The sequence below is a fragment of the Sycon ciliatum genome, chromosome 8 (genome assembly GCF_964019385.1).
Source record: "Sycon ciliatum chromosome 8, ocSycCili1.1, whole genome shotgun sequence".
Lineage (NCBI taxonomy): Eukaryota > Metazoa > Porifera > Calcarea > Leucosolenida > Sycettidae > Sycon > Sycon ciliatum.
This window is the reverse complement of record NC_088650.1, coordinates 18,983,049-19,007,206: the sequence shown is the minus strand read 5'-3', so window position 1 is coordinate 19,007,206 and position 24,158 is coordinate 18,983,049. Positions and strand designations below refer to the sequence as shown.

The 24,158-nt window shown below is 46.8% G+C and overlaps 3 protein-coding genes and 1 long non-coding RNA gene across 4 annotated transcripts in view; 2 read left to right on the top strand and 2 right to left on the bottom strand.

The window, feature by feature from the left end:
• Window positions 1-1,450: 1,450 nt before the first annotated feature.
• Window positions 1,451-10,563, bottom strand: LOC135823614 (uncharacterized). The gene is made up of 4 exons (XM_065336460.1): window positions 10,354-10,563; window positions 9,189-9,389; window positions 3,155-3,879; window positions 1,451-1,474 (listed from the first exon to the last, which is right to left on the bottom strand). Exons 2-4 carry the CDS (start codon window positions 9,334-9,336, stop codon window positions 1,451-1,453), a joined length of 897 nt encoding a protein of 298 aa, XP_065192532.1. The 5' UTR covers window positions 9,337-9,389; window positions 10,354-10,563.
• Window positions 4,132-6,862, top strand: LOC135824017 (uncharacterized). Its single transcript, XR_010554816.1, has 2 exons — window positions 4,132-4,790; window positions 4,875-6,862. It is a non-coding gene; the product is annotated as an uncharacterized LOC135824017 (long non-coding RNA).
• Window positions 10,564-13,956: 3,393 nt separating the features above from the next.
• Window positions 13,957-23,368, bottom strand: LOC135823613 (macrophage-expressed gene 1 protein-like). Its single transcript, XM_065336459.1, is given in 12 exon segments — window positions 13,957-14,906; window positions 16,584-16,624; window positions 17,410-17,682; window positions 18,721-18,797; window positions 19,077-19,146; window positions 19,148-19,324; window positions 19,961-20,097; window positions 20,338-20,476; window positions 21,441-21,536; window positions 22,818-22,872; window positions 22,875-22,976; window positions 23,295-23,368. Coding segments are annotated over 12 exon segments (1,515 nt in total). The 3' UTR covers window positions 13,957-14,632.
• A 546-nt stretch (window positions 23,369-23,914) lies between these two features.
• LOC135823612 (macrophage-expressed gene 1 protein-like) overlaps window positions 23,915-24,158 on the top strand; it is an 11,941-nt gene continuing 11,697 nt past the window's right edge. The window contains exon 1 of the mRNA XM_065336458.1: window positions 23,915-23,974. Within this exon, the coding sequence (XP_065192530.1) occupies window positions 23,915-23,974 (60 nt within the window). The remainder of the gene's footprint in view (window positions 23,975-24,158) is intronic.

Sequence of the window (24,158 nt, the reverse complement as noted above, 5' to 3'; positions counted from 1 at the left end):
GATTGCGCAACACCAGGGCGTGCGTGGCATCCTGTGTTTTGCCTCAGCAATGAAGGTGAGAGCATATTTGTTATCTGAAGAAATCATTTCTGTACTGTAGGACAATACCAATACCAAGCTTTAAACCATTTCAACCCATCACTATACGTTTTACTAGCCTGCTTCGGGTGTCCACTTGTTCAGTGATGCAGCGAAATTAAAGGTTCATTTGCAAAACGGAGTACATCTTCTTTACTTATATTATAAAGAAGAGGCACCTGTGACGTGTGTCTGTGTGTGTGTGTGTGTGTGTGTGTGTGTGTGTGTGTGTGTGTGTGTGTGTCACGCTCCTTATAAAGAAGAGGCACCTGTGATGTGTGTTTTTGTGTCGCGCTGCCCTGAGCACGCGAAGCGTGCGAAAAGTGTAGCACAGTGTAGCTAGCGGCCGGCGCAGAAGCACTGAGCACGCGAAGCGTGCGAATCGTGTAGCTAGCGGAAGCAGCCACAGAAGCACTGCACTGATCACTGAGCACGCGAAGCGTGCGAATCGTGTAGCCACCACCACGTGCTGAGCACGCGAAGCGTGCGAACAGTGTAGGTGGTAGCAGACACGTACACGATCAGTACGAGTAGCAGTAGCAGCCGCGCGCAGAAGCTCTGAGCACGCGAAGCGTGCGAATCATGTAGCCACCTATACCATGTATACCTAGCCTAGGCCATAGCCTGTTTCTCTTTTTGCAGAGAACGGTTCACGTGGTCCGCAGCGCTTGTGCGGCTGCTAGTGCTACCTATGGCATAGGTAGCACTAGCAGCCGCACAAGCGCTGCGGACCACGTGAACCGTTCTCTGCAAATAGAAACATCTGCAACAAAAGGATACAAAAGATCTGCACTGACATGACTGCACTCTGTCTCTGCATCTGATCTGCAGTGCAAAGTGAAGAGCGCATCGCACTTTTGTTCGTAATTTTATGAATTTTTTGAGCCGCTTCATCCGCCACCAGGTGATGGACAACCCTGACCAGCCTCCCGAAGGCGTAACAGACGTCCCTCCTTCTCCTTCCAACGATGAAGAACCTCCCTCAAGCTCACCAGGACTTCAGCGGTCTGGCCACCACCACGTGCTGAGCACGTGTGCTGTTCATGTACTTGCTTCACCCGCATGCCACATTCGGCCAGGCAACGCTGGCCGGGGGCCTGGGTGCTGCTAGTAGATATCTATTTTCTGGGTGCACGTGCAGCACAAGTTCTGGCCTGTCCCTGCGGGAATTTGCGGAAAAAACTCTCGAAAACTTGCGCAAGAAATTGCGGCAGAAAACAACAAAAAATGCGACGAAAAGCGCGGAATGATGCAGAACTTGCCAGGAATTCGCGGAATTATTTGCAGAAAATTGCGGATTTGGGCCAAATCACGAAATTTGTTGCATCGTATATCAACTTCGGAGTAGTACTAGTCATACTGTGCAAATAACCTACAGGATCATGGAAAGCACTGACTGTGTGAAAAGTGCATGAAACATGTGAGATATAGTGCAGAAAACAACAAAAAACGCGGGAAATCGCGGATTTTGCTGAAAATCGCGGGTTTGGGCCAAAATCGCGAAATTTGTTGCATCCGTGGAATCGCGATTTCCTGGAGGGACAGTCTGGCTTTCCGTAATTTCTATTATAATTCCAGATTTTTTTAGCTTTTCTAAAGCATATGCTGTGTTTGGAGAACGAGACAGCTTGGCAGCTCAGTGCCCTGCGCTATGCTGTTTTTGCCTAGCTCATCATGCATGTTACTAGAACTGATTGGCTACATCATTGTATTGGAAAAGCGTTTCCATTATGTCAGTAGACTCCATAGCTATTATTCGGGACCTTGTGTCCACGTGTCATACACAACGCTATTCCACATTCAGCGCATAATTTTTCTCTTTGTACAGTTTCTGTCCCGTTCTCTTTGTACAAAAGCATAGTGATGTTATAAAAAAAATCTTTTCTCCTTTACGCTTCGCTCACTCTTGCTTTTCCAAAAAAGCATAGCGATGTTTTTTTCATTTCTCCTATTTTTTCAATACATAAGGCCATCATTTTTTATATCTATGTTTCGCGTCAGTTCAACTTCCAGAATCATTATTAAAGGGAAACTGAACGCCAAAAATAAGTATGGCTTATCCGAAGGAGAATTGGGCACTGATTCCGATGAGCTATGTCTCGAGCCGATCAGAGAAGAGGAACTGTGTCAAATTTCATAAATAACACCTCCCATATTTGGAAATTGGCCTTGATGACGTGCGTACTGCTTAGCTGTCACCATGCTGTGCATGTTCAGCAGTGTAATTGAATGGAAGAAAACAATTACTTTGGTGTTTTGCAGCTCTGTTTCGTTCCCTGACGGTAACCAAATCTAGATGTAGGAATCTGTTGAGCAGGAGAGTGACACATGTCTTCCCGAAGGCTGTCCAGGCTGCAGTGGTGATGAAGAAGACCGTGACGATCATCACCCCGAGATCGATCGTAGCGAATTGGAAAACTCATGGTGAATTTGCTTCCACTCCAAGGCAATGTCGAGGTATGAAGGGTGCTTGTACTGCCTTCCAAAGTGAAGAGGAGATGAACATGGCTTTGCATAGCTGTTGTTCTATGCCAACTTACCTACTCTTGCTGGTACCGTAGTGGCATATTGCAAATTTCGTGGACGAACAATAGTCACTAGTGGCTAGTGAGCAACACTAACAGGTGAGATTTTTCAATTCGACAAAAATTGTTTTTGTTTGAGAACTGACAGTGGCAGTCATTAGACCCAGTAGGTGTCTCTCTGCTGCTTCTTTCCCTTCATTGGTAGGGTTGTGCAAGCACATCGAGATTACTTTCAAAGATCATACAGTCTTCTCCCTGCGTAATTTTCCCCTCCTGAATAAACACCTGCTTGCCAGCAACAACTGAAACTACAGCCACGCTTCCAAATAAATGGCCTGGGAACTGCATTACATGTAGCACAAACTTAGATGGCGAGCCGAGAAAGATTTAATGGAAACACAGAACAGTGGGGCACAAGTTATGCGTTAAAGTCAACCGACTAGACCAGATCTTGAACAGTCAGACTTGCACCATTTAGTCCAAAGCCGACGAGGAGTACTGAGACAATCCATGGCATGAAAATGAGCCCCCCCCCCCCTCCCCACCACTACCAGATTTAGTGTGGGAATACAGCAATCAGTGCACTTGCCTGTAAGAGTAATGATGACGGAGACGGTGCTACTTGCATTAGTTACAGCCGTGAAGTAGACTGGCTGACCGGTGCTGCCCAGGTCTTTACCGGAGATGTTTCTCTTGCTAGTCATGCCAAGGCCATTGTCTGTGACGCTGATGTCGAGTCTCACAGGCGTTCCTGTCTGCACGTCAGTATCATACGATGGTAACTTCCATTGTATCTTCAACATGTGGCCTTCAACAGAGAGCAGAATAGCTTCAAGTGGTAGAGAATGGTTGCTCTGCTTGCTGATGGTTGCTGCAAGAATACCATTGGCCGGCGGAAAGACGTCGAAATTGAACTCCGTTCCCGTGAAGATGATGTCGGCTAGAGAAGTAGAGACGGACGTGGCAGTGATGATCTCAGGCGGACGCCGCACCTGTATGTAGCAGATAAACGTGTCGGGAAAGCGGCTCTGGCTGGTTGGAATCAAGCCAAACACATCTGTATCGAGACCGAGCGGTAGCTGCATTGGCCTTCTGGGCTTGATAACAACATACACGAGATTTCCACGTTGCACCAGTGCCGGATAGTAGTCGGGGTTGCTGGTGTTTGGAGCGCTTTCACTTCCGCTGAGTCGTCCAGTGAGGTTGAATGTTGCTATCACTGTGTTCACTCCAATGTTAGAAGTCACCAGCGACTGTGCGTAGTGGGACTTGATGCCTGCACACAACAGTGCAACAACGCACATTCCCCATTAGCTGCTATGAGCATGACAGTGAAACAGAGTACTAACACTGATGTACGGGCATTTCGGATGATGTTATGTGTAAAATGTACACCCCTTTGTTCACAGCCTGGCCACAATCTGAAAGGCAGACTGTGCAGCTGAAACTAGAATGCTGAAAGGAACAGCAGAGAAGTACATGATTGTACTCTCATCTGCATATGTTTCCAAGCATGATCAGGGCTCGCCAGAAGCTCGGGGAATGGAAACGAATCTTCTCGGAACGGTTAATATCATGTATGACGGGCATGGTATATTATTTGTGAGCTTGTCTGCAACAAAGTAATTGCCATTACGGACACAAGTTTTTGGAATGCTTAATTTTTGGGAACTTGTAGAAGGAACTTGAACGTGCATGCTTTCCGGACTGTGCCCTTTCTCCATCTGCTTCGAAGAAGTAATGACCTTGCATGAGGACCGGTGGAGCTATTCAGGAGGGCAACCTGCCAAAGCCATCACCAGCAATCAGCGACATCGCGCCTGACAAAAGTTTTTCAAATAAAATATTTCCACCCAAACGTCACTGCTGGTGCTGAGCTCGCGCGATCGAATGTGAAGTTTTTTTGGTGATCTCAATGAAAAAGGATTTTTTTGAACTCACGCTGTACACAACAACAAGCTATCTGATCTGCATGTCTTTTTCGGTGGAGGTGATTTTTGTTGTTGTTATTGTTGTGGCTGGCGACGAGAAGGCTCTCATTTACGCTAGGTATCTCATAGACAGAATGAGCCTGGTTTTTACGCCAAGCTGATGTTTTCAGCAGCAGTCCGCTGTGGAGAAAATTCAAGCAGTCTTAGGGGCCTGAAGTTTTTGCTGCTTCTTACCGGATCGACAGTGGGAAAGAAGGTACGTTTATTTTATTGTAATAAATCAGGTCGCGAGGTCGACACAATTGAGCTGTTCGTTGCACTGTGAATTTTGTTGCTTTAGGGTGGCAGCGTGCAGTACCTTGTGAAATGGAGAGACTTTATCCTCTATGAGCTTGGGAGTATGAAGATATCAGATATCAGTGACGATCTATCAGGTGATTTCATTTCATTTTGGGTGAATTTATTGAATGTATTCTTCAATGCATGAATTTGAAAATCTCCCTTTTGTTTGCTGTAGATATTTTGATGGTTCGGGGAATGTTGGGCCCTTTCTCAGATGACGAATGTTTGAGGCTGCTGATGGAGCTTGCACTGCTGTGCAGTGAAAAATAGAAGTGAAATAGTCACAAAAGGCACAATGGAGTTTTACGTGTAATAGTGCTCCACATTATTGTGTCGAGCCCTCTCCGCTGGCAGAAGGAAGTTTTCCTCCTTGAAACGAAATAGTCTATTCCTGACTTTCGAATCAGAAACTGGACAAAGGGGGTTGGGACCGAAGAATTTCCCTGTGAAGTTCTTTCCTCCAGGTTGGGATGCTTGCATGAACGTACATGGACAAGGCCCACGGGCTCACTACCTGATTACCTTGACAGGAGGGGATCGTGCTGCCCGGCAGTTTGTCTCTTCCGCAGAAAAGGGCATTGATTAATCATGAGCTTACCGCAGAGCACAACGAAAGCATTGTAGCATGAAACTAATTTGTCTGAATACAAATCTGCACAATGGCACAGACGGCTAATGGAGGTAAAGCATAGCATCACCAGCATTGTATTCCTGGAAGCAGTGCAAGTTATAGATTTAGGTATCAATATTTATCTAAGCTTTAGCGAAGTCCGGACGCAGTACATTACTAGTGTGAAAGATAGAAGAAAAAGCAATGATATCCGTATATACCCGGAAAGAGAGGTGAGAGTGGGTGGGAGTAAGTGAAAGCACTTGTACAAGCTAAACATCTGTGCAACCGGAAAGAGCAGAGAAAAGACTAAAGCAATTACACAGGCCATGCGTTTAGCAGTGAGACCCAAACATCCTTGTAAACCAGAATGCAGCTTCAGCACACATTTTCTATTTCTTCATGTTGCGCTGCTGTTGCCGTTTCCCAACGATATGATGAGGCTCTCCGTTATGCTTCTGCTGGTTTTCCTGTGCAGGTATGTGCTGCCGTAGCTCAGAGAAATCTTTGGCCAGGGTAGCCAAGATGGCATCACCCACATCCTCCTCTCCTTCAGGTTCACTTGTAGGTTTGGCATTCATGCTTGACATCTCCTTCAGTACTGTGTAGGTCCTCTCCTATTGGTTTTTGTCTGCCCATACCATTTGCACTGCTCAGTGATGTCGGCGACAGTCGCCTCCAGCTCACCATTTTCCATTTTTTCTTTACTTTTTGGATACGCTGTGTGTCCTTGAGGTAGCATTTGAGGCCGACCAGTTCTTCTACCTTTGTTTTGCAAACATTCTTGTCTAGTGTTCAGTGATCGAACCCAGTCAACGTTGAAGCACCCTTGTTATTTCTTTCCGTTTCTTTTTATTCTTGTACACCGCTGCCTGCAACCGTGCATTTTAATAGGTTTGCGAGAATCTCTTTTCACCTGCAGCAACCAGAGTTTGAAAGTACCGACACAAACTGGAAGCATGCCCAGTTTCCAGACAACTAGCTGCTTCAAAAATTCTTATGTCAGATGAGTGACTGGTTGCGCAGCCGACATTATGGTGACATAATGTGTCCTTGTAGTTCTGTTTATTATTACTTGTATATTTCACTGTTCGCGTCAAACTCGGCTAAAGGCCGAGTTTTCCGCATCCGTAGGAACGCCACCACCCTTCAAGGATCGTGTGTTTTTTTATAGCAATGTATTTTGGTATTTGCTTTGACCATCAGTCCTTGGCTGATGCTGGTCATACCTTCAACATGTTGACGCGTTTTTCAAGGCATTCAATATACGTAGGCCGCAAGATTCTATCTTTTCATACCGAATACCGATGGCTATTGTAGTGCTTCCCCACTAGCTGCGCAAGTGTCACATCTGGCTGCGGCCAACTACCCTTTAATTTGTGTGTTGCCGCTATTGCTGTCTATGTCTCTGTGTGTGCCAGTATATGAGGAACGAGAATTGGTGTTGTTGTTGTTGTAGTCGTTGTTGTTGTTGTTCTGGTTGTCATGGGCTGTGGCTGTTGAATGTAGGCTGTTGCTTTTGTTGTTGTACTTTTAGTTGAAGCTGCATCACAAATAGGTAACCACCTTGATGATGGTGCACAATATCCGTTGAAGAAGCCGCAAAAAAACACTGTATTCTCAAACCAGTGAGATGCAGAATGAAACCAAGTATCAAGCTGGCAAAGCTGTCAGCCACTCCAAACGAAATTTACACCAAACAAGTTGCTATTTGTCAACAGGCAGTCATAAAATTCGACTCCCTGACTCAGTCACTCTAGACTACGACTCATACGAGTCGTACAGAGTACTGACTGTAGTCACTGAGTAGTCTACGTCCTTATACATGACTAGCAGCACCCCCGCCAGCGTTGCCTGGCCGAATGTGGCATGCGGGTGAAGCAAGTACATGAACAGCACACGTGCTCAGCACGTGGTGGTGGCCAGACCGCTGAAGTCCTGGTGAGGGAGGTTCTTCATCGTTGGAAGGAGAAGGAGGGACGTCTGTTACGCCTTCGGGAGGCTGGTCAGGGTTGTCCATCACCTGGTGGCGGATGAAGCGGCTCAAAAAATTCATAAACTTACGAACAAAAGTGCGATGCGCTCTTCACTGCAGATCAGATGCAGAGTGCAGTCAGTGCAGATCTTTTGTATCCTTTTGTTGCAGATGAGATGTTTCTATTTGCAGAGAACGGTTCACGTGGTCCGCAGTGCGTTTGCGGCTGCTAGTGCTACCTATGCCTATGGCCTAGGCTAGGTGGCTACATGATTCGCACGCTTCGCGTGCTCAGTGCTTCTGCACGCGGCTGCTACTGCTACTCGTAGAGATCTATATCTACTGATCGTGTCTGCTAGAAGTATAAGCGCTACCACCGTACCTACACTGTTCGCACGCTTCGCGTGCTCAGCACGTGGTGGTGGCTACACGATTCGAACGCTTCGCGTGCTCAGTGCTTCTAATTCTGTGGCTGCTTCCGCTAGCTACACGATTCGCACGCTTCGCGTGCTCAGTGCTTCTGCGGCCGCTAGCTACACTGTGCTACACTGAGTCTGTTCGCACGCTTCGCGTGCTCAGGGCAGCGCTGCTCCGCAGCGCTTCAGCGTGACACAAAAACACACGTCACAGCCTCACAGGTGCCTCTTCTTTATAAGGAGCGTGACACACACACAGACACACGTCACAGGTGCCTCTCTTTTATAAGTAAAGATATGACAGCATGCATCAGATCATGTCAGTACATCGACATGGCATGCATCCAGCACATGGCCATGGGAAAGCCCCTACAACATGGCCTTCAGAGAAAGCCACGCGGTTGGAGAGGTAGTTTACTCGAAAAAAACTGAGAAAGAAGTGCTTTTCATCTTCTTGCTGTTCAATGTCAAGCCAGAAACAATTGAGAAGCTGCTTGAAATGTGCAGAATGAGGCGATTTCCCAGATCTTTGAAGCTAGAAAGCGCACTGGACCTGCAATCTTTTGGAACTGGTCCTTCTTGGGGACAGAGATCAGACTAGCCAGGTGACAATGCTGTGGTTTGTTGGCTGACAATATTTGGAGGAAGCTTCAGAAATGACCATGAAGAAGGTCAATTCTTGCTATTTCCTCAAGATCACCAAGGTAACAGATACTTTTCAGTGGAGAAGAAAATCATGATTCTTAGGAGTTGAGATCGCATCGGTTGTTCAATGTTTTTCACTTTCGTTTTTTTCGTTGTGTAACTGTTTGTCTTGTTGGCGTGGTTCACTGGTTTGATGCCTTACATTTCGATCATGGCCATAGTTCAGAGCAATTTTCTTCCTTCCAAGATCACTCTCTGCAGTAAATGCGCAAATATTTTACGGAATTTCGGACTCTGTGGGATGTCATATAATTGCTGGTAATGGTGTCTGCTTTGGTTTTTAATAGTCTTGAGTCTCTTGTCTTGGGTCAATTAAGTTGTTCAGAAAGTTCTGCCATCTGAAGGTTCCTATTGGTACAGTTGGGTTTCCAAGTAAAAATACATGTGCCAGTAATGGTGGCATATCCCCTGATGCCACCTTTAAAAGTTGCTGTATTTGCTGCTGGATTATTCCGGGTGGTGGTGGTGGCCGTCGTGAGGTACTTTGGGAATGGAAAACTTTTTAAAAAAATTACACTGCTCCGTGCCACTCTAGCCATGTACCTTCACACTGACGGATAACACAGAGAATCTAACGTTAGACATTGCGCAACTAATGCTACTCACCACTGCAAAGGGTAGGCCCCATCACAGTCAGCATGGCTAGTGTGATTGCGATGTTCAGCGCACACCATGTTATGCATCGTTCACGAGCCACTCCAGGTCTTAATCCGATTCGTCTTGAAGGTGATTGGCTCCTTTTTGGTGTCATCATCAACTGCTGGCACTAGGTCTGCGCGGATGTTGCTAGAAAATTGGCAGAATCTGCTAGAAAAGCAGAGAAATCGGCGGGATCATACAAAGCTTACGGTGGGGAATTCCACGAAATTCTGCTATTATGATCTATTCAAGTATTTTTTGTTTGTGTGTGTGTATGTGTGTGTGTGCGTGTGTGTGTGGTGTGTGTATGTGCGTGTGTGTGTGTGTGTATGTGTGTATACTTGTGTGTGTGTGTGTGTGTGTGTGTCTGCATGTGTGTGTATGTGCGTGTGTGTGCGTGCGCGCATGTGTGTGTGGTGTGTGTGTATGTGTATGTGTGTGTGTGTGTGTCTGTGTGTACATACACTGCGCTTGGAGGCACAGACTACGGAGTGCATTGTATACCTCAGAAGACTGAAAGCTCTCCAGTGCGAATTCAGTGGGGAGGGGGGCCGGGGGGCATGGAACCTGCTAAATTTTCAATGTACTCCTGAAAAATCGAATCTTCATGCTTGCACAAAAGCCTGTGGACTAAAGTACAGTTCTTTTCAAACCCTTTATGTCCTTTATGTAATAGTTATCAGACATCTTCTTATGTATGCACGGGCTATTCATCGTCTATCAGGCACTTCTAAGTTCTGGCATGAAAGACACATTCTTGAATGTGCAAGTTATGTATTTCGGAATCTGTTCGTATCAATGTGTCCAGGAAAGAACATATTTTCAATTATTTTGGTCCAGCAAGCAACTATATACCGGTAGAGGCCATATCCGCCCATTGTTGCGTCACTGATTTGCCACAGAGCATTGGCCTTCTTGACACAAAGCGACAGGAGAGCACTATACTACTAGTAGTTAACAGGAACCAGTAGCATGCATGAACAATAGCGAAATAGACGGAAATAGCCATCGAGTGCGTAAATACTAAATACCAGACAGCATACATCAAAATTTCAAAACACATGATTGATGTACTTCAGTACAGTAATTGTGTCAGATGTGAATAGTATGCACTTTTCGCCGTTACACTCACGTGCATGCGAGAGTATTGGTGATTGAAAAGACCAGAAATAGTCGCTGGGTGAGGAACTTCACCAGCCTTGATGATTTCAGGCCATCGCTGCGCTCCCTCTCGCTGCTGCTTGGAGAGCGAATACCGCAATGGATCCAGCTTTGGAAATTCTCAGATCCTGAAGAGATACTTCGAGTAGTTGCTGCAAATCCTCATAATTATTATGCATAGTCATGCGCCTAGCACCACTACAATGAGTAGACATCGACATCAGCAAAATGCAAGAGTAGGCTTTATCCCAGCGTAGAGACGTCAAGACTAACGTCAAGACTATCGCAGAGGGCTGGCAAGGCGCACCTCTCGCCGCAATCGTTAGATCGTTCTCCATACTTTCCTACCCAACAAGTCAACATTTTCAGCGGGATCTCACACTGCACATGTGCCGCGCGCCGGCATGGCAGCTGTCTTCAGTTTTTAGAAAAACAAAAAAATGTCCAAAAGATTAGTTTTCCGACGGACCACGTGCACATACCGATCCCGATCGAGTCTGTTTTTGACTTTTGAGGGGTTGCCGACCCTCAGACAAGCTCATTTTGCTAGTACAGTAGATCTACTAGTACACTATGCATGGTAGGTCGACCAGAAAAAGTACCAGAATCTGCCAGTTTTCTGGCACCAATTTTATCAGTCAAGATTTGGCACTCAGGTTACGAGGGGACGGTCAGAAAATTTCCGGCCGGACCCACAAACTCGAATAACAGTAGCTAGCATGCATCGCCGTTTTCTTCCTTTTATTTGTCACCCCTCTCATTCTCCCTGAGCGATGCTCCAGTTTCATCAATCCGCGAATGTAAACGTAGAAGGTTTCATCTTGCTTGTCCAAAACGTCGTCGACATCTGCTATGACTTCATCCGCGAAAATGTCGCCCTCATGGTGATTCTGTCATGGAAGGGAAGAGAAAGAAAAGAAGTCTGCAGAGGCCCAATCAGGAAAGTAGAGCGGATGGGGAAGGAGTTGGCACTTGGAAGCCACATGTTCTCGCTACAGCCACAGCAATATGGGACGTGTGGGCTGGTGCATCATCGTCTTGGAAATGCAGAATGTCCTTCGACAGCTTCCCATGGCGTCTGACGGTCAGTTCCGATGATCCCGGAGTCCGGAGCTCCTTGGCTTTTTAGCATGATATTGTCCATTGCGGATCGTCCTGCCTGTCTTCAAGACATCCAGCATGACAACACCGAGGCAAGTCAGCATGACCTTCCCGGCAACTTGATGCTCGAGCTTTGAACTTTTTGGAGTGGGTGAGCTCGCAATTTCCCTGCATGCTTTCAACGGGTTTGATTTAAATAATCCAATCGGTGGACCCATATTTCGTCCTGAGACACTAGTTGCCCAAGAAAACTACCTGGAGACGCCTGAAACTGCTGCAGGAGCTCTGCGCGGCAATCCACACGCCAGCGCTTCTGCTCTGCTGTGAGCATTCTCGGAAACCAACGGCAAGATACTTTGTTCAAGCCAAGCTTCTCCGTAATGCTGGCTACTGATCCAAAGGCGGTCTTACGTTTTTGTACGGTCCTTCATGATCATTATTTTGAAAACACTTTGTCGGATATTTCTTCGTCTGTTTCTCGTCAAGGTCTCCCTGACCGTTCAGTATCATTTGTGCCGACTCTCACTCTCCTGCAGTCACAACACCACTGCTTTACAGCTGAATGTGATGGGGTATTAATTTAAAACTGCCAGCGTCTCTACCATACCTGCACGGAGGTTTTTGGGCTTAGCGTCTTCAAGAACAGGTGCTTGACGACTGCTGTGATCACCTTATTGTGCGTCTCCATTTCTGCAGAAACTAGAATTGGACACAGAGACAGAGTCCAATTTACTTTTTGGTCTCTTTCTAATCCCCCCCCCCCCCCCCCCCCACACACACCCACACACACACACACACACATTATAATTATATCACACCACATACATTGTACACCGGCATGCGCTGGCTGTTGGTATCCACCACCCAGGAGAATGAAATAGAGTCAGGAGGAGTCTGAGAAAGAGAAGAAAGACGTGTGTCGGTGTGTGATAGGCTCCGGCGGATCACGCTTGCGAAATCATGGAATTATGCCTTCATGGATGCTCGCATTATGGTCGCAAAATCCTCACATTATGATACTTAGTCACTTTCTTGACCTTATGGAGCCTCAAAGCTCGGAATATTGTGCTTTTTTCGTGCTTGCAAGTGGCCTTATGGCCACTTGCAAGTACGAAAAAAGTAGGCCCCGGCCCCGTGTAATATGCCGGCATTTTTTTGAGCATTTTCGGTACAATCCGCGAACCCAGCACTTTGGGCTCGTGATGCAGCATTTTGGGGGAAACGGAGCACTTGGCCGTTGTGTATCAAAATTGAGAGAAGAAAAACTTCCCAAACAAGAACGTCACTTCCGCATTCCGTGGGTTAGCTTCTTGTTGAGTAGTTCATGAATTGAAAATAATGGTTTTGACCAGGGAGTCGTAAAATACCGGTATTTTCTGACTCCCTGGTTTTCAGTCTTTTGACGGCGTGTGCTGAGGATTACAAAAAAGTGAGCATTTTCCGAGCATTTTCGGCAAGGTTTACGAGAATTTCCCAAAAGCATTTTCGGCAAAGTTTCGGGCATATTACACCGGGCCCTAGCCATAAGTACATGTACAACAAAGTACATGAGTATCCCCATACCAAGGTGTCCAATGTCCATGCATTATTATTATTACAAGCATTATTATTCTCGTATCCGTCCCGAATAGGACTCACGACCGCAGAATTGACTGCGAGCATAATTACGTGTGTGAGAGAGTGGGAAAGCAAAATGAAAATGAGAACCTAGAAATAAAGGTCAAATATATAATTTAAGAATAGCTGTACTAGACTAAAATGGTTGAGCAGATGTTACTCCATTGTTTTCTGTCACGGGCATAACTGCAGAGGTCACGAAGGCAGCCGGGCAGATACTGATAGGTATAAGGCGGACGTCTCGCTGGAGACTTGTATTTTTTTGCAAGTTGTAGTGAGGCAAGGGCGGGGGGGGGGGAGTGGGTGCACCTATTCGAAAGGGCTGACTGGTAGCATCAAGTCATGTATATGCACAGAAAGCAGTGAGAGCAACATTTGCAGGGATATCACTTCACAGGCTTAATACATGTCCATGCATGCAGAGATCAACATACTTTGAAGTAGAAAGGAGAAACATTACTTCTTCTATTCATTAGTTGACTTCTTTTGTAAAAATGTTCTCATTCCCTTATTTGAAACTCGGATGTTGAGCCATAAAATTAAATGTAGAAGAGAAAAGGACATATGGATACGAGTTAAGAGTAACTCTCCATCACTGTAACATGATACTATATACAGTAAGAAAGTGCAATAACTAGGCACAAAACTGACAGAGTACTGAGTATTCCCTTATTTGTTTGAGTTACCTTTGAAAATCATCATGTTCAACTGTCTTCGTAGTCGCCATACTCGCCCAACATGTCAACCTCAGTTACCTCACCCTGCTGATATCAGAAATCATGAGTCATTCAACAATCACCTGATCCCACACATGGTCAAACAAGGGTGCCCGCACACACGCACAAAGCCACCTCCATTGGTATGGTCGAGTCCGTTTTGGAAAAGCGCAAAGCAGGCAAAGTGATGAGAATGAATTCCATGCCATGAAAACGACAAACAAAATGAAAGAATTGTGCGTATGCATGGGAGGGAGAAGTGGGAGAGACTATTCGAGGCATAAATAGGCCCGAAGAAACCGATACAATTTACATAAAACAGAAGAAGCACATGACAGCAACAAATGGTCTTCTTCGTTACGGTAGCGAAGAAAAGATCCCGTAGCTATGAAAAAGGCAAACAGAACGAATGAATTGTCCCCACGTGGGAAGAAGAGGAAAACAGAGAGATAATTTGATAGAGTTAAAATTAAAAACGACAAACTAAACGAAAGAGCGTCAGGATGTGAGAAGGAGAGAGAGAGAGAGTTGGATAGATAGATAGAGTCCATTATGGGCATAGATAGGCCTGTAGAAAATCCGATACACTATACATTACAAAAAGCTGCATGGCAACACAAGACCGTTGACTTCGCTGGGGAAGCAAAAAAACCATTAAAAAAATCAACTCATATCAAATATCAGGAGAATTGAAAAAAATGGTGATGAAACTTTGTCCTAGTATACAGTGATCAGCAGGAGTGGCATACAACCGATGACAGTAAGAAGGGGATTTCCCCGTGGCATACTATACAGTACGAGTGTAATGACTTGCAGTTAGCCAAGCGTGGAGTAACCGGTTCTCTGTCTTGCACTCTCACTGCTTATTGCGTCGGGGGCCGGTGTGGTGTTCACCGACGTGTATCCCGTTGACGTCGACGCTGTCTCACCGCTGATCAGGGGTGGCTGGAAGCCGCGCCTCTGAAGCCGCTGGTTCTTGCGGCAAGTCACGACCAGGGCAATGAGCAGGACGCAGGCAAATACGCTGGCAACGGAAACGCCCGCCACCATTTGCGTGTCAGTGTGATGCGATGGGGTCTGCAGGCTCGAGCTAGACAAATATGGAGAGTGCAAATAATACAGTGTCACATTGAGTCTAACGATGGGCCGGAGACATAATTATACTCCTATTAAATGCAAGAAGTCCACGCAGCCTTAGCAATACTTGAAGTATGATGCACCATGCAGTGCTGCACGAGAAAGATAAATGGCCAGGATTCAAATCCAGCACTACCGGGGGATCTCAACCGCTTACCGCATAAAGCTATCAACCCCTGGCTGTTTGCATGCAGTCTACAAAGTCTTTGTAATTAATTATTTGACGCACCAGGAAGTGTTGCACAAGAAAATGAATAGCCAGGATTCAAATCCAGCACTACTGGGGGGGGGGGGGGGGAGGGGGTCCCGAAAGCACACCGTACACTGTGAACCGCCAGCGTACACGATGGCAAATTTTCGCGGAACACCGTGGTCTGTCACATACACCCACTGTTGGAGTTTGATTTCACGATGGTCAATATTTGCGTTCGACTCTTCTTGCACCATTATGTAGTTTACAGTACAGCTACTCCAGCCCTGGCTGTTTGCTACTCCAGCCCTGGCTGTTTGCTACTCCAGCCCTGGCTGTTTGCTACTCCACCCCTGGCTGTTTGCTACTCCAGCCCTGGCTGTTTGCTACTCCACCCCTGGCTGTTTGCTACTCCACCCCTGGCTGTTTGCTACTCCAGCCCTGGCTGTTTGCTACTCCACCCCTGGCTGTTTGCTACTCCACCCCTGGCTGTTTGCTACTCCAGCCCTGGCTGTTTGCTACTCCACCCCTGGCTGTTTGCTACTCCACCCCTGGCTGTTTGCTACTCCAGCCCTGGCTGTTTGCTACTCCACCCCTGGCTGTTTGCTACTCCACCCCTGGCTGTTTGCTACTCCACCCCTGGCTGTTTGCTACTCCACCCCTGGCTGTTTGCTACTCCAGCCCTGGCTGTTTGCTACTCCACCCCTGGCTGTTTGCTACTCCACCCCTGGCTGTTTGCTACTCCACCCCTGGCTGTTTGCTACTCCACCCCTGGCTGTTTGCTACTCCACCCCTGGCTGTTTGCTACTCCACCCCTGGCTGTTTGCTACTCCAGCCCTGGCTGTTTGCTACTCCACCCCTGGCTGTTTGCTACTCCACCCCTGGCTGTTTGCTACTCCAGCCCTGGCTGTTTGCTACTCCACCCCTGGCTGTTTGCTACTCCACCCCTGGCTGTTTGCTACTCCACCCCTGGCTGTTTGCTACTCCACCCCTGGCTGTTTGCTACTCCACCCCTGGCTGTTTGCTACTCCAGCCCTGGCTGTTTGCTACTCCACCCCTGGCTGTTTGCTACTCCACCCCTGGCTGTTTGCTACTCCACCCCTGGCTGTTTGCTACTCCACCCCTGGCTGTTTGCTACTCCACCCCTGGCTGTTTGCTACTCCACCCCTGGCTGTTTGCTACTCCAGCCCTGGCTGTTTGCTACTCCACCCCTGGCTGTTTGCTACTCCACCCCTGGCTGTTTGCTACTCCAGCCCTGGCTGTTTGCTACTCCACCCCTGGCTGTTTGCTACTCCACCCCTGGCTGTTTGCTACTCCACCCCTGGCTGTTTGCTACTCCACCCCTGGCTGTTTGCTACTCCACCCCTGGCTGTTTGCTACCCCACCCCTGGCTGTTTGCTACTCCAGCCCTGGCTGTTTGCTACTAGCATACACACATACCTTGGTTGTTGGATGGCCTCTAGCTCAAGTCCACGGAAATTCTACACACACACATACACACACACACACACACACACACACACACACACACACACACACACACACAGACACACACACACACACACACACACACACATAAATACACACACATAAATACACACACTTGTACTTTGTACTTGCTCACCCCCAAAACTGGTCACGTGAGTCTCCCCGGGAGAGGGGAGAGAGACTCAAAAGGAATCTTGGATACACACACACACACACACACATACACACACACACACACACACATCAATACACACACACACACCACACACATAAATACACATAGAAGACACACATTGCACACGTTAGACATATTTTGCCTGAGGATGGCAGCGAATGAAATGCAAATTGCAAACAAAACATCTCCCTCTTTTCGTTGTAGAGGATACACATGAATTACATTCGACGGTCACCATCATGATGGGGTAAACAAATAACGTTCACTCCATTCATCCAAACATGTCCTGGGATCTTGTCACTACCCTCGAGCTATCTGAGTTAGGCAGCCACATAGCAAGACAAAGAAGACTGGATACATCATAGCCTAGGAGCTGTGGCATCATGTATGATCCACAGCAAGAAGGCAGCAGCAATGCCTGTACCTATGGTGAAGTAAAATAAAGGTAATAATTATAACATACCTATGACTACCGGTACATCGATTCGAGTATCCCGTTAAAGTTTTGTTTTCTTCACACATGGCTAATCTAGATAATATTTTTTTATAGTGTTCAGTGCCAGTACTATTCAACAGTTGAGTAGGAATTGAACCACAACTCACCCTTTTCCAAGAGCCAGCTGTGCCATTCCTCGACCATGTTTTACCACTCGGGCCGGTGATGAAGTTCAGTTCTACAGTGTTATTCTGTGGCATTGGGTATGCCTTGCCGTATGGTGGCCGCTTGAGCAGGAGTCGCGATGGCCTATCGAAAGCGTGCGATTTGACACAATACTCCACTGCACATGACTCGTCAATGCTTGCCAAATGCTGGGCATAGCCGTGCGGGCAGTGGTGCGGCCAGCTCTCCTCTCCTATCAGAAGACCATAGCCAACCTGCATTGCACGACAGTGGGACACACACACATACATACGCGCAGACATGTCAGTGTAAGCAATGCGTACAAATTTACAAGGTGAACATGTCTACAGAGGAATAATAATGAATCTTGATGACTACAATCAAACGTTGGCAGACACATGCATGTAAATAGTTGCATGGCTGTACATGCAGGGATGAATTTATCCTGTATCGCATCGCAGTTTGCTATGCAAAATCGATCAACTGCTACTCAAAAGTCGCCGTGACTCGCAGAAAACTGCGATACAATCAGACCATCCATGCCTAGCCTGCGCTGTCAAGTAACATGCATACAGTGCAGTAGATGTGATGCAGGCACTCTCAATCTGCGTGCACATGTATGATTCAGTCGTTTTTTTGCAAATGGGCTTTCAGGCATCACTCTCAAGAAGGACAATGTGGTAAACACCCAACCTTGAAAGAAAAATGCTAATCAAAATCAAAGACTGCTACACAACTGTGATTTTGTATGGCAGAAACTGCTATGCAAAAATATGACAATAAATTCATCCCTGACATGCTTCTGCTGATGGAGTGAGAGAGTGAGAGAGAGAGAGAGAGAGAGAGAGAGAGAGAGAGAGAGAGAGAGAAGAGAGAGAGAGAGAGAGAGAGAGAGAGAGAGAGAGAGAGAGAGAGAGAGAGAGAGAGAGAGAAAGAGAGTGAGAGAGAGAGAGAGAGACAGAGAGAGAGACAGAGAGAGAGAGAGCGAGAGAGAGAGAGAGAGAGAGAGAGAGAGAGAGAGAGAGAGAGAGAGAGAGAGAGAGAGAGCGAGAGAGAGAGAGCGAGAGAGAGAGAGAGAGAGAGCGAGAGAGAGAGAGAGAGAGAGAGAGAGAGAGCGAGAGAGAGAGAGAGAGAGAGAGCGAGAGAGAGAGAGAGAGAGAGAGAGAGAGAGAGAGAGAGAGAGAGAGAGAGAGAGACGGATGCACACATGAGGGATAAACTGACAGACCAATTTGACAGAGACTGAAGATATGTAGAGAGTCAAATTATAATAACTTGCAAGCTCTACTTACTGCACTAATCCCTGCCTTTTCAGCAGCTGGTGTGCTGATCAGGGACAGTGGGTTGCCAATATGACAACTGAAGAACCCTGCACAAAGAAAACAAAAGATGAAGTCTTTGTCACTGGCTGAACTAAGGCAAATTGCTAAGAAAAAGAATTCGTTCTAAAAATCTCAGTGTCGAGAGTTTCCTCCGCAGAGTCACACGGCTTCAGGCACTAGTCGTGCTACTATACGACAGGTGCATGGATGGATCCATGAAAGCAGACGATGAAAACCAGACACCGTATCCCAACTAGACGCCATGACATTGAGAAGCAAACATATACCCCATTCCGTCGGAAGGTTGCGCCGTAGAGAGCTCTCACCTGCGAATGGAACAGAGGAGGCGATACCCTGCTCGTAGTTGTCACTGACGCACACCTTCATGCTACTGCCCATAGACAGCGGGTAGAAGAACTTGGGACAGCTGTGTGTGCCCGGTCACAAGGTTGGTGGAGCTGGCGCTGTAAATGCCGCCGAAAAGGTATCCAGACTTGGGCTCCACAGGGCCCAGCTTCACGCACCAGTACGTCTCGTAGTTAGCTACCGCTCCAAGGTATTGCGTGCTGCACACCTGCACACAGAATTATACAGTCGGAAAGAATTTTGCAATAGCCATCAGACAAAAGCGGGAATTCACAGAAGCATGCGACGGCCGCGAAACCGGGAAATCCCCTAACCACACCCACTGCGTAGCTCATGCAACCGTGCAACTGGCCCATTGCAGATGCGACAAGCGGCGTGCGACTTTGGCCTTTTCTGCAGCAAAGTTGTACAAAGGTTGTTGTACCTAGCCACGCGAATACTATGGTGACATACTCACCTGCATTGAGCTTTGCGCAAAATCAGCAAAGCAACGTCAATATTTCTGACTTCTTCTGAGAATTATATTTCGCGAGTTCGCATCGTACACCGTCGTCGCGGATCGCGGCGCGAAAAGGCATATGTGAATCCTGATTAACTGTTAAATTTCTTCCATAATCACGGTATATTCTTTGGAACATTCATTCAAACTGCTTACTCGGTTAGAACAGTCCAGGTAAACATAAATAAAGGCAATGTAGCAATGGTCCTCATGTATTCTGCCACTTTCCAAAGGAGGTGCTTTCGGGACATACTGCCAAGACATCTGATTGAACTCGCCCGTCCTGTGTATTGCCTATCGCCCTAAAAACCATGTCCACTGGTCCTCCAACAACCTAGAACTCACCTGCCTGCCGCACTTCTGCAGCCAAAGAAACCCGCAGTGATGGTATTCGGTGTGGCACTCATGGTCGTTCCAGTTGAATGTCTCAGAGCCGGTGTTCAGTTTCACGGCATCATATCCACTCGGGCAACCATATGTTCCTGAGCACCGATCAGAAGGATTAAAGGAAGCTGGTTGATTCGGGTCTAGTCCACGACCACTACATCTCCATACACATCATCGTATGTTTGCATCTGTTGACCCTCATGGGAGTGCACACAAAGATGTATTTTCTAAATGACACAAGTGTGTCCAGGCATGCAGTATACTATGCACACCATAATCTACAGCGATGGCACTGCCGTTTCACATGACAGAATGCCCTCACTGCATCCTCTCACCTGAGAGCGGATTCTTCTGTCTGAGCCCTGCACAAATATCTCTGCCATAGTCTTGCGGAGATGAGCAGTTCTGGAAGACGCCACCAAACGTGTAGTTATTGGGTGCAAGACTGCACAATGAGGTATCACCAGAATTGGCCTGAAGAAGAAGAAGAACAGGGGATAACGTTGGTGACGGGGCCAGCAGTAAATAATTTCCAACAAAACTCAATATCCAGTATAGGTACAATGTGAAAATTCGGTAAAATGGGACCTGGGAAGGGATATAGGAATCTGTGCTTTTTAGCCGAAGTACTCTACATCCGGGATGAAATGATTGCTACAGTATATAAAAATGCAGTGCTCTCAAAAATAAGTACTTTTAGGGTGAGTTCTCAAATCCTCTCGGAAAAGTTCGAGAGCTGTTCTTATATCCTCTCCGAATTTTAGGAGGCTCTCCAAAGCTCTCCAAGCTTCAGAGGTGCTTGAAACTTGGAGATTCCCGCGGTTTGGGATCAGCGCATGCGAAAAAATAAATAATAATAATTCGACGGGTTCACGTACCGGGCAGGTCAAGATCAAGGAGTCGTACAACTCCCTGGTCAAGAACCACCTTTCCGCTTGCGTGGGACACCACCACCCCATGATCAGGCGTCTGGTGATCAGCGCATGCGAACTACGGCTAAAAGCATGTGTGTTGATCGTGAGTGTACGCGTTTCCCCTTTTTGCATACGCACAATGCGTACTACATTGGTGGCACTCAAGATCGCGGCCCCTTTGGCGCTTCATATTGCTTCACATGTCCAAAAAATCTCCGAATTCTTGGAGACCCATTTTTGCATTATACCAGTTTCTTCGACTTCCGTTTTCTTCTTCTCCGAGAAGATAGAGAATTAAGAACGCACCCTAAATCCCGTGGTACGCTATATCAAGGATACTTCATACTACAGTGTTCCACTGTAAGCAGAATGATTTGTGTAAGAACTCAGATGGTGAGCCAAGGAAAAAATTGGAACATGGGAAATAATCTGATTTAGTTGGTGGACTCGATCGCATAACTTGTGGCCATACTTTTTTTTTTCCATGTTACGATTCGTGTTAGCTTCAACAATGACTAGTTTACCTTGTAATCGAAGCTCGGCGACGTAAGATCGGTGCAGCCTTGATGCGTGTTGTATTTCAGGTACTTCTTGGATGCAACACTGACCTTGTTTGCAACCTGCAGGATGCGGACATGGCAAAATGGAAGGTATCGACCGAACTTAAAACGTCAAAGACAGCTTGCTACCATATTCAAATAGGGTTTTCAATGGCAGGATCATAATGTGAATAGGGTTTTGAATGGCAGGATCATAATGTGAATAGGGTTTTCAATGGCAGGATCATAATGTGAATAGGGTTTTCAATGGCAGGATCACAGGATCATAATGTGAATAGGGTTTTCAATGGCAGGATCATAATGTGAATAGGGTTTTCAATGGCAGGATCATAATGTGAATAGGGTTTTCAATGTCAGGATAATAATGTGAATAGGGTTTTCAATGGCAGGATCATAATGTGAATAGGGTTTTCAATGGCAGGATCATAATGTGAATAGGGTTTTCAATGGCAGGATCATAATGTGAATAGGGTTTTCAATGGCAGGATCATATTGTGAAGCAACTTGGAAGAATACATAATACTGTACTGTGTGTACATATTGAAGTGTATCGAGGGAAGCATACAGGGAAATACTATGGGTTTGAATCCCACGTTGCTGATTATAGTAAATGGTTGGTTTTTGTGTATTTATGATTCAACGATCATATACTGTTACAGGAATATGACTTAGATTGTAGTATTTTAATGATTGCGATTCAATTTTATTTTTCGTACCTACCTACAATCCTGTACAGTAATCATACTTATTTTGTAACAAATGATATAAAAACCGTCATTTACCGAAGATTGTTACACGTTCTCTTTCAATGAGACACACAATGTCCCCATCCGCAAAGTTCACCTGTTTCTGTGGATGTCGTTATACTGATTGCACAGTATGATTCTATGCAAAGTGTGCCCATGTGTCACAGCACGCTTAGAAAAATCGGCTTTCATTCGAGTCAGGCTTCTAAGCGTGACATTACGGTAGGGTTGGAATGACCCATTTCTCAGCCATTAGCTGAAGAAGTCAGCCTACACTCCTAGGATTTTATTGTTGCACCTTCCCACACCACCTTACACCTCCCCAGACCACCTTACACCTCCCCAGACCACCTTACACCTCCCCAGACCACCTTACACCTCCCCAGACCACCTTACACCTCCCCAGACCACCTTACACCTCCCCAGACCACCTTACACCTCCCCAGACCACCTTACACCTCCCCAGACCACCTTACACCTCCCCAGACCACCTTACACCTCCCCAGACCACCTTACACCTCCCCAGACCACCTTACACCTCCCCAGACCAATTGCCCTAACAGTTGCAAGCACAGTGCAGTAGACACTCACGCACCTGTCGAACAGTTGGTTCGGGCATCTGTGGCAGCGCATACTTCGTTATCATGAACTCGATGGATCACCTTGTCTGTCCGTTGCGACAAGTGCGTTGTCCAAGCCCTGCTCCCATGTGTTGACCAAGAGACCTGGCATGTACGCTGGACCACCGTAGGTGCTGGAGTAAGGGCACAGACAGACAAACACACAATATATCAAGTATTCACCATATGTTATCAGTCTCTGACCATCTACGTCAGGCGAAATAGCACGTCATCGTACATTTTAGACCAGCGAGAAGAAGATGACGACGTCCACTAATTTAGTACCTGTGCACACGAATGTGCTGCGTGTGACTTTGTGTGTCAGCCATGACATCAAACCCTGTGGTTCCATGCCTACCGTGTAGGTCAGAACCATCCTGCGAAGTTTGAATGACGTAGGTAGAACGATCGCGCCGCCAACCATACCTTTTGAAATTCTGCTCGTAGTATACCTTCCACCATTGAAATTTCGAATTTCGAGCTGAGAGGGGTAGCTTGCAACCTCGATATGGCTTGTTCCAGGCATGCTGTGAAGCGAAACCCTGTTGAAGTAGTGGCGGGGATCTGCCCTGCAACTGCTACAACAAAAATGATTCGATCTGAGAAAGCGTGAGACCGCGAATCTCCGTTGAATATTGAGTATTTCAAGCCTTTTCACGACGAAGATGGAGTTCTTTTTGGAGATGGACGTCGCGGCAAAGGACATGGTTTCCGACTTCTGGCGTCTGGTGAAGCCAGGGATCATTTGTCCAGTCAGGTCGGCAGCCTAACCGTCGGTAAGCTTATGTTTGGATCGCGTTCTGCTCAATGTGGTGGATCACAATTTTGATATCGCACAAATTGAACTCTGCATCGTGCGTACGGTATTTTATATTCAGAAAATCGCAAAGTGTCTCGGACTCTCTGTGTGGCCGTCCTATTCCACGAGAAACTCCAATCAGGCTCCTATGTCCTCTGCCTTCTTGATTGAATGTCCACTTTGTTTGAACAACGAACACAACAATCGAGGACGGCTTTGCAATGAAACATACAGCTATACTGGAATTGAAAAAGAAGAAGAAACGTGCTCAGGATGAGACTCGAGTACACGCGTACTCTTCCAGCAGGTTTTGTGGATGTCGCTCATAGATGCGTAATTTCGCGCGACGAATGTCAACTAGCCATACACATGGACTGGTCTGGAGGTAACCCAAAAGCGTATGCACGTGATCATCTGGGACCAAAATCGATGTTCCCGCCAGGTTTCACTGTGAAAAAGTGAAACTGCTCGGTCTGCTCCGGCCTCGAGGCCGGAGCAAGCAGAACATGTTCTGGCC

Coding starts and splice junctions, on each gene's coding strand:
- LOC135823614 (XM_065336460.1), bottom strand. CDS start 9,336: ATGATGACACCAAAAAGGAGCCAATCACCTTCAAGACGAATCGGATTA. Junction 3,880..9,188: donor GGGGCCTACCCTTTGCAGTG/GTGAGTAGCATT, acceptor TGTTGTGTGCAG/GCATCAAGTCCCACTACGCA. Junction 1,475..3,154: donor GTATTCCCACACTAAATCTG/GTAGTGGTGGGG, acceptor CTTTTCACACAG/TCAGTGCTTTCCATGATCCT.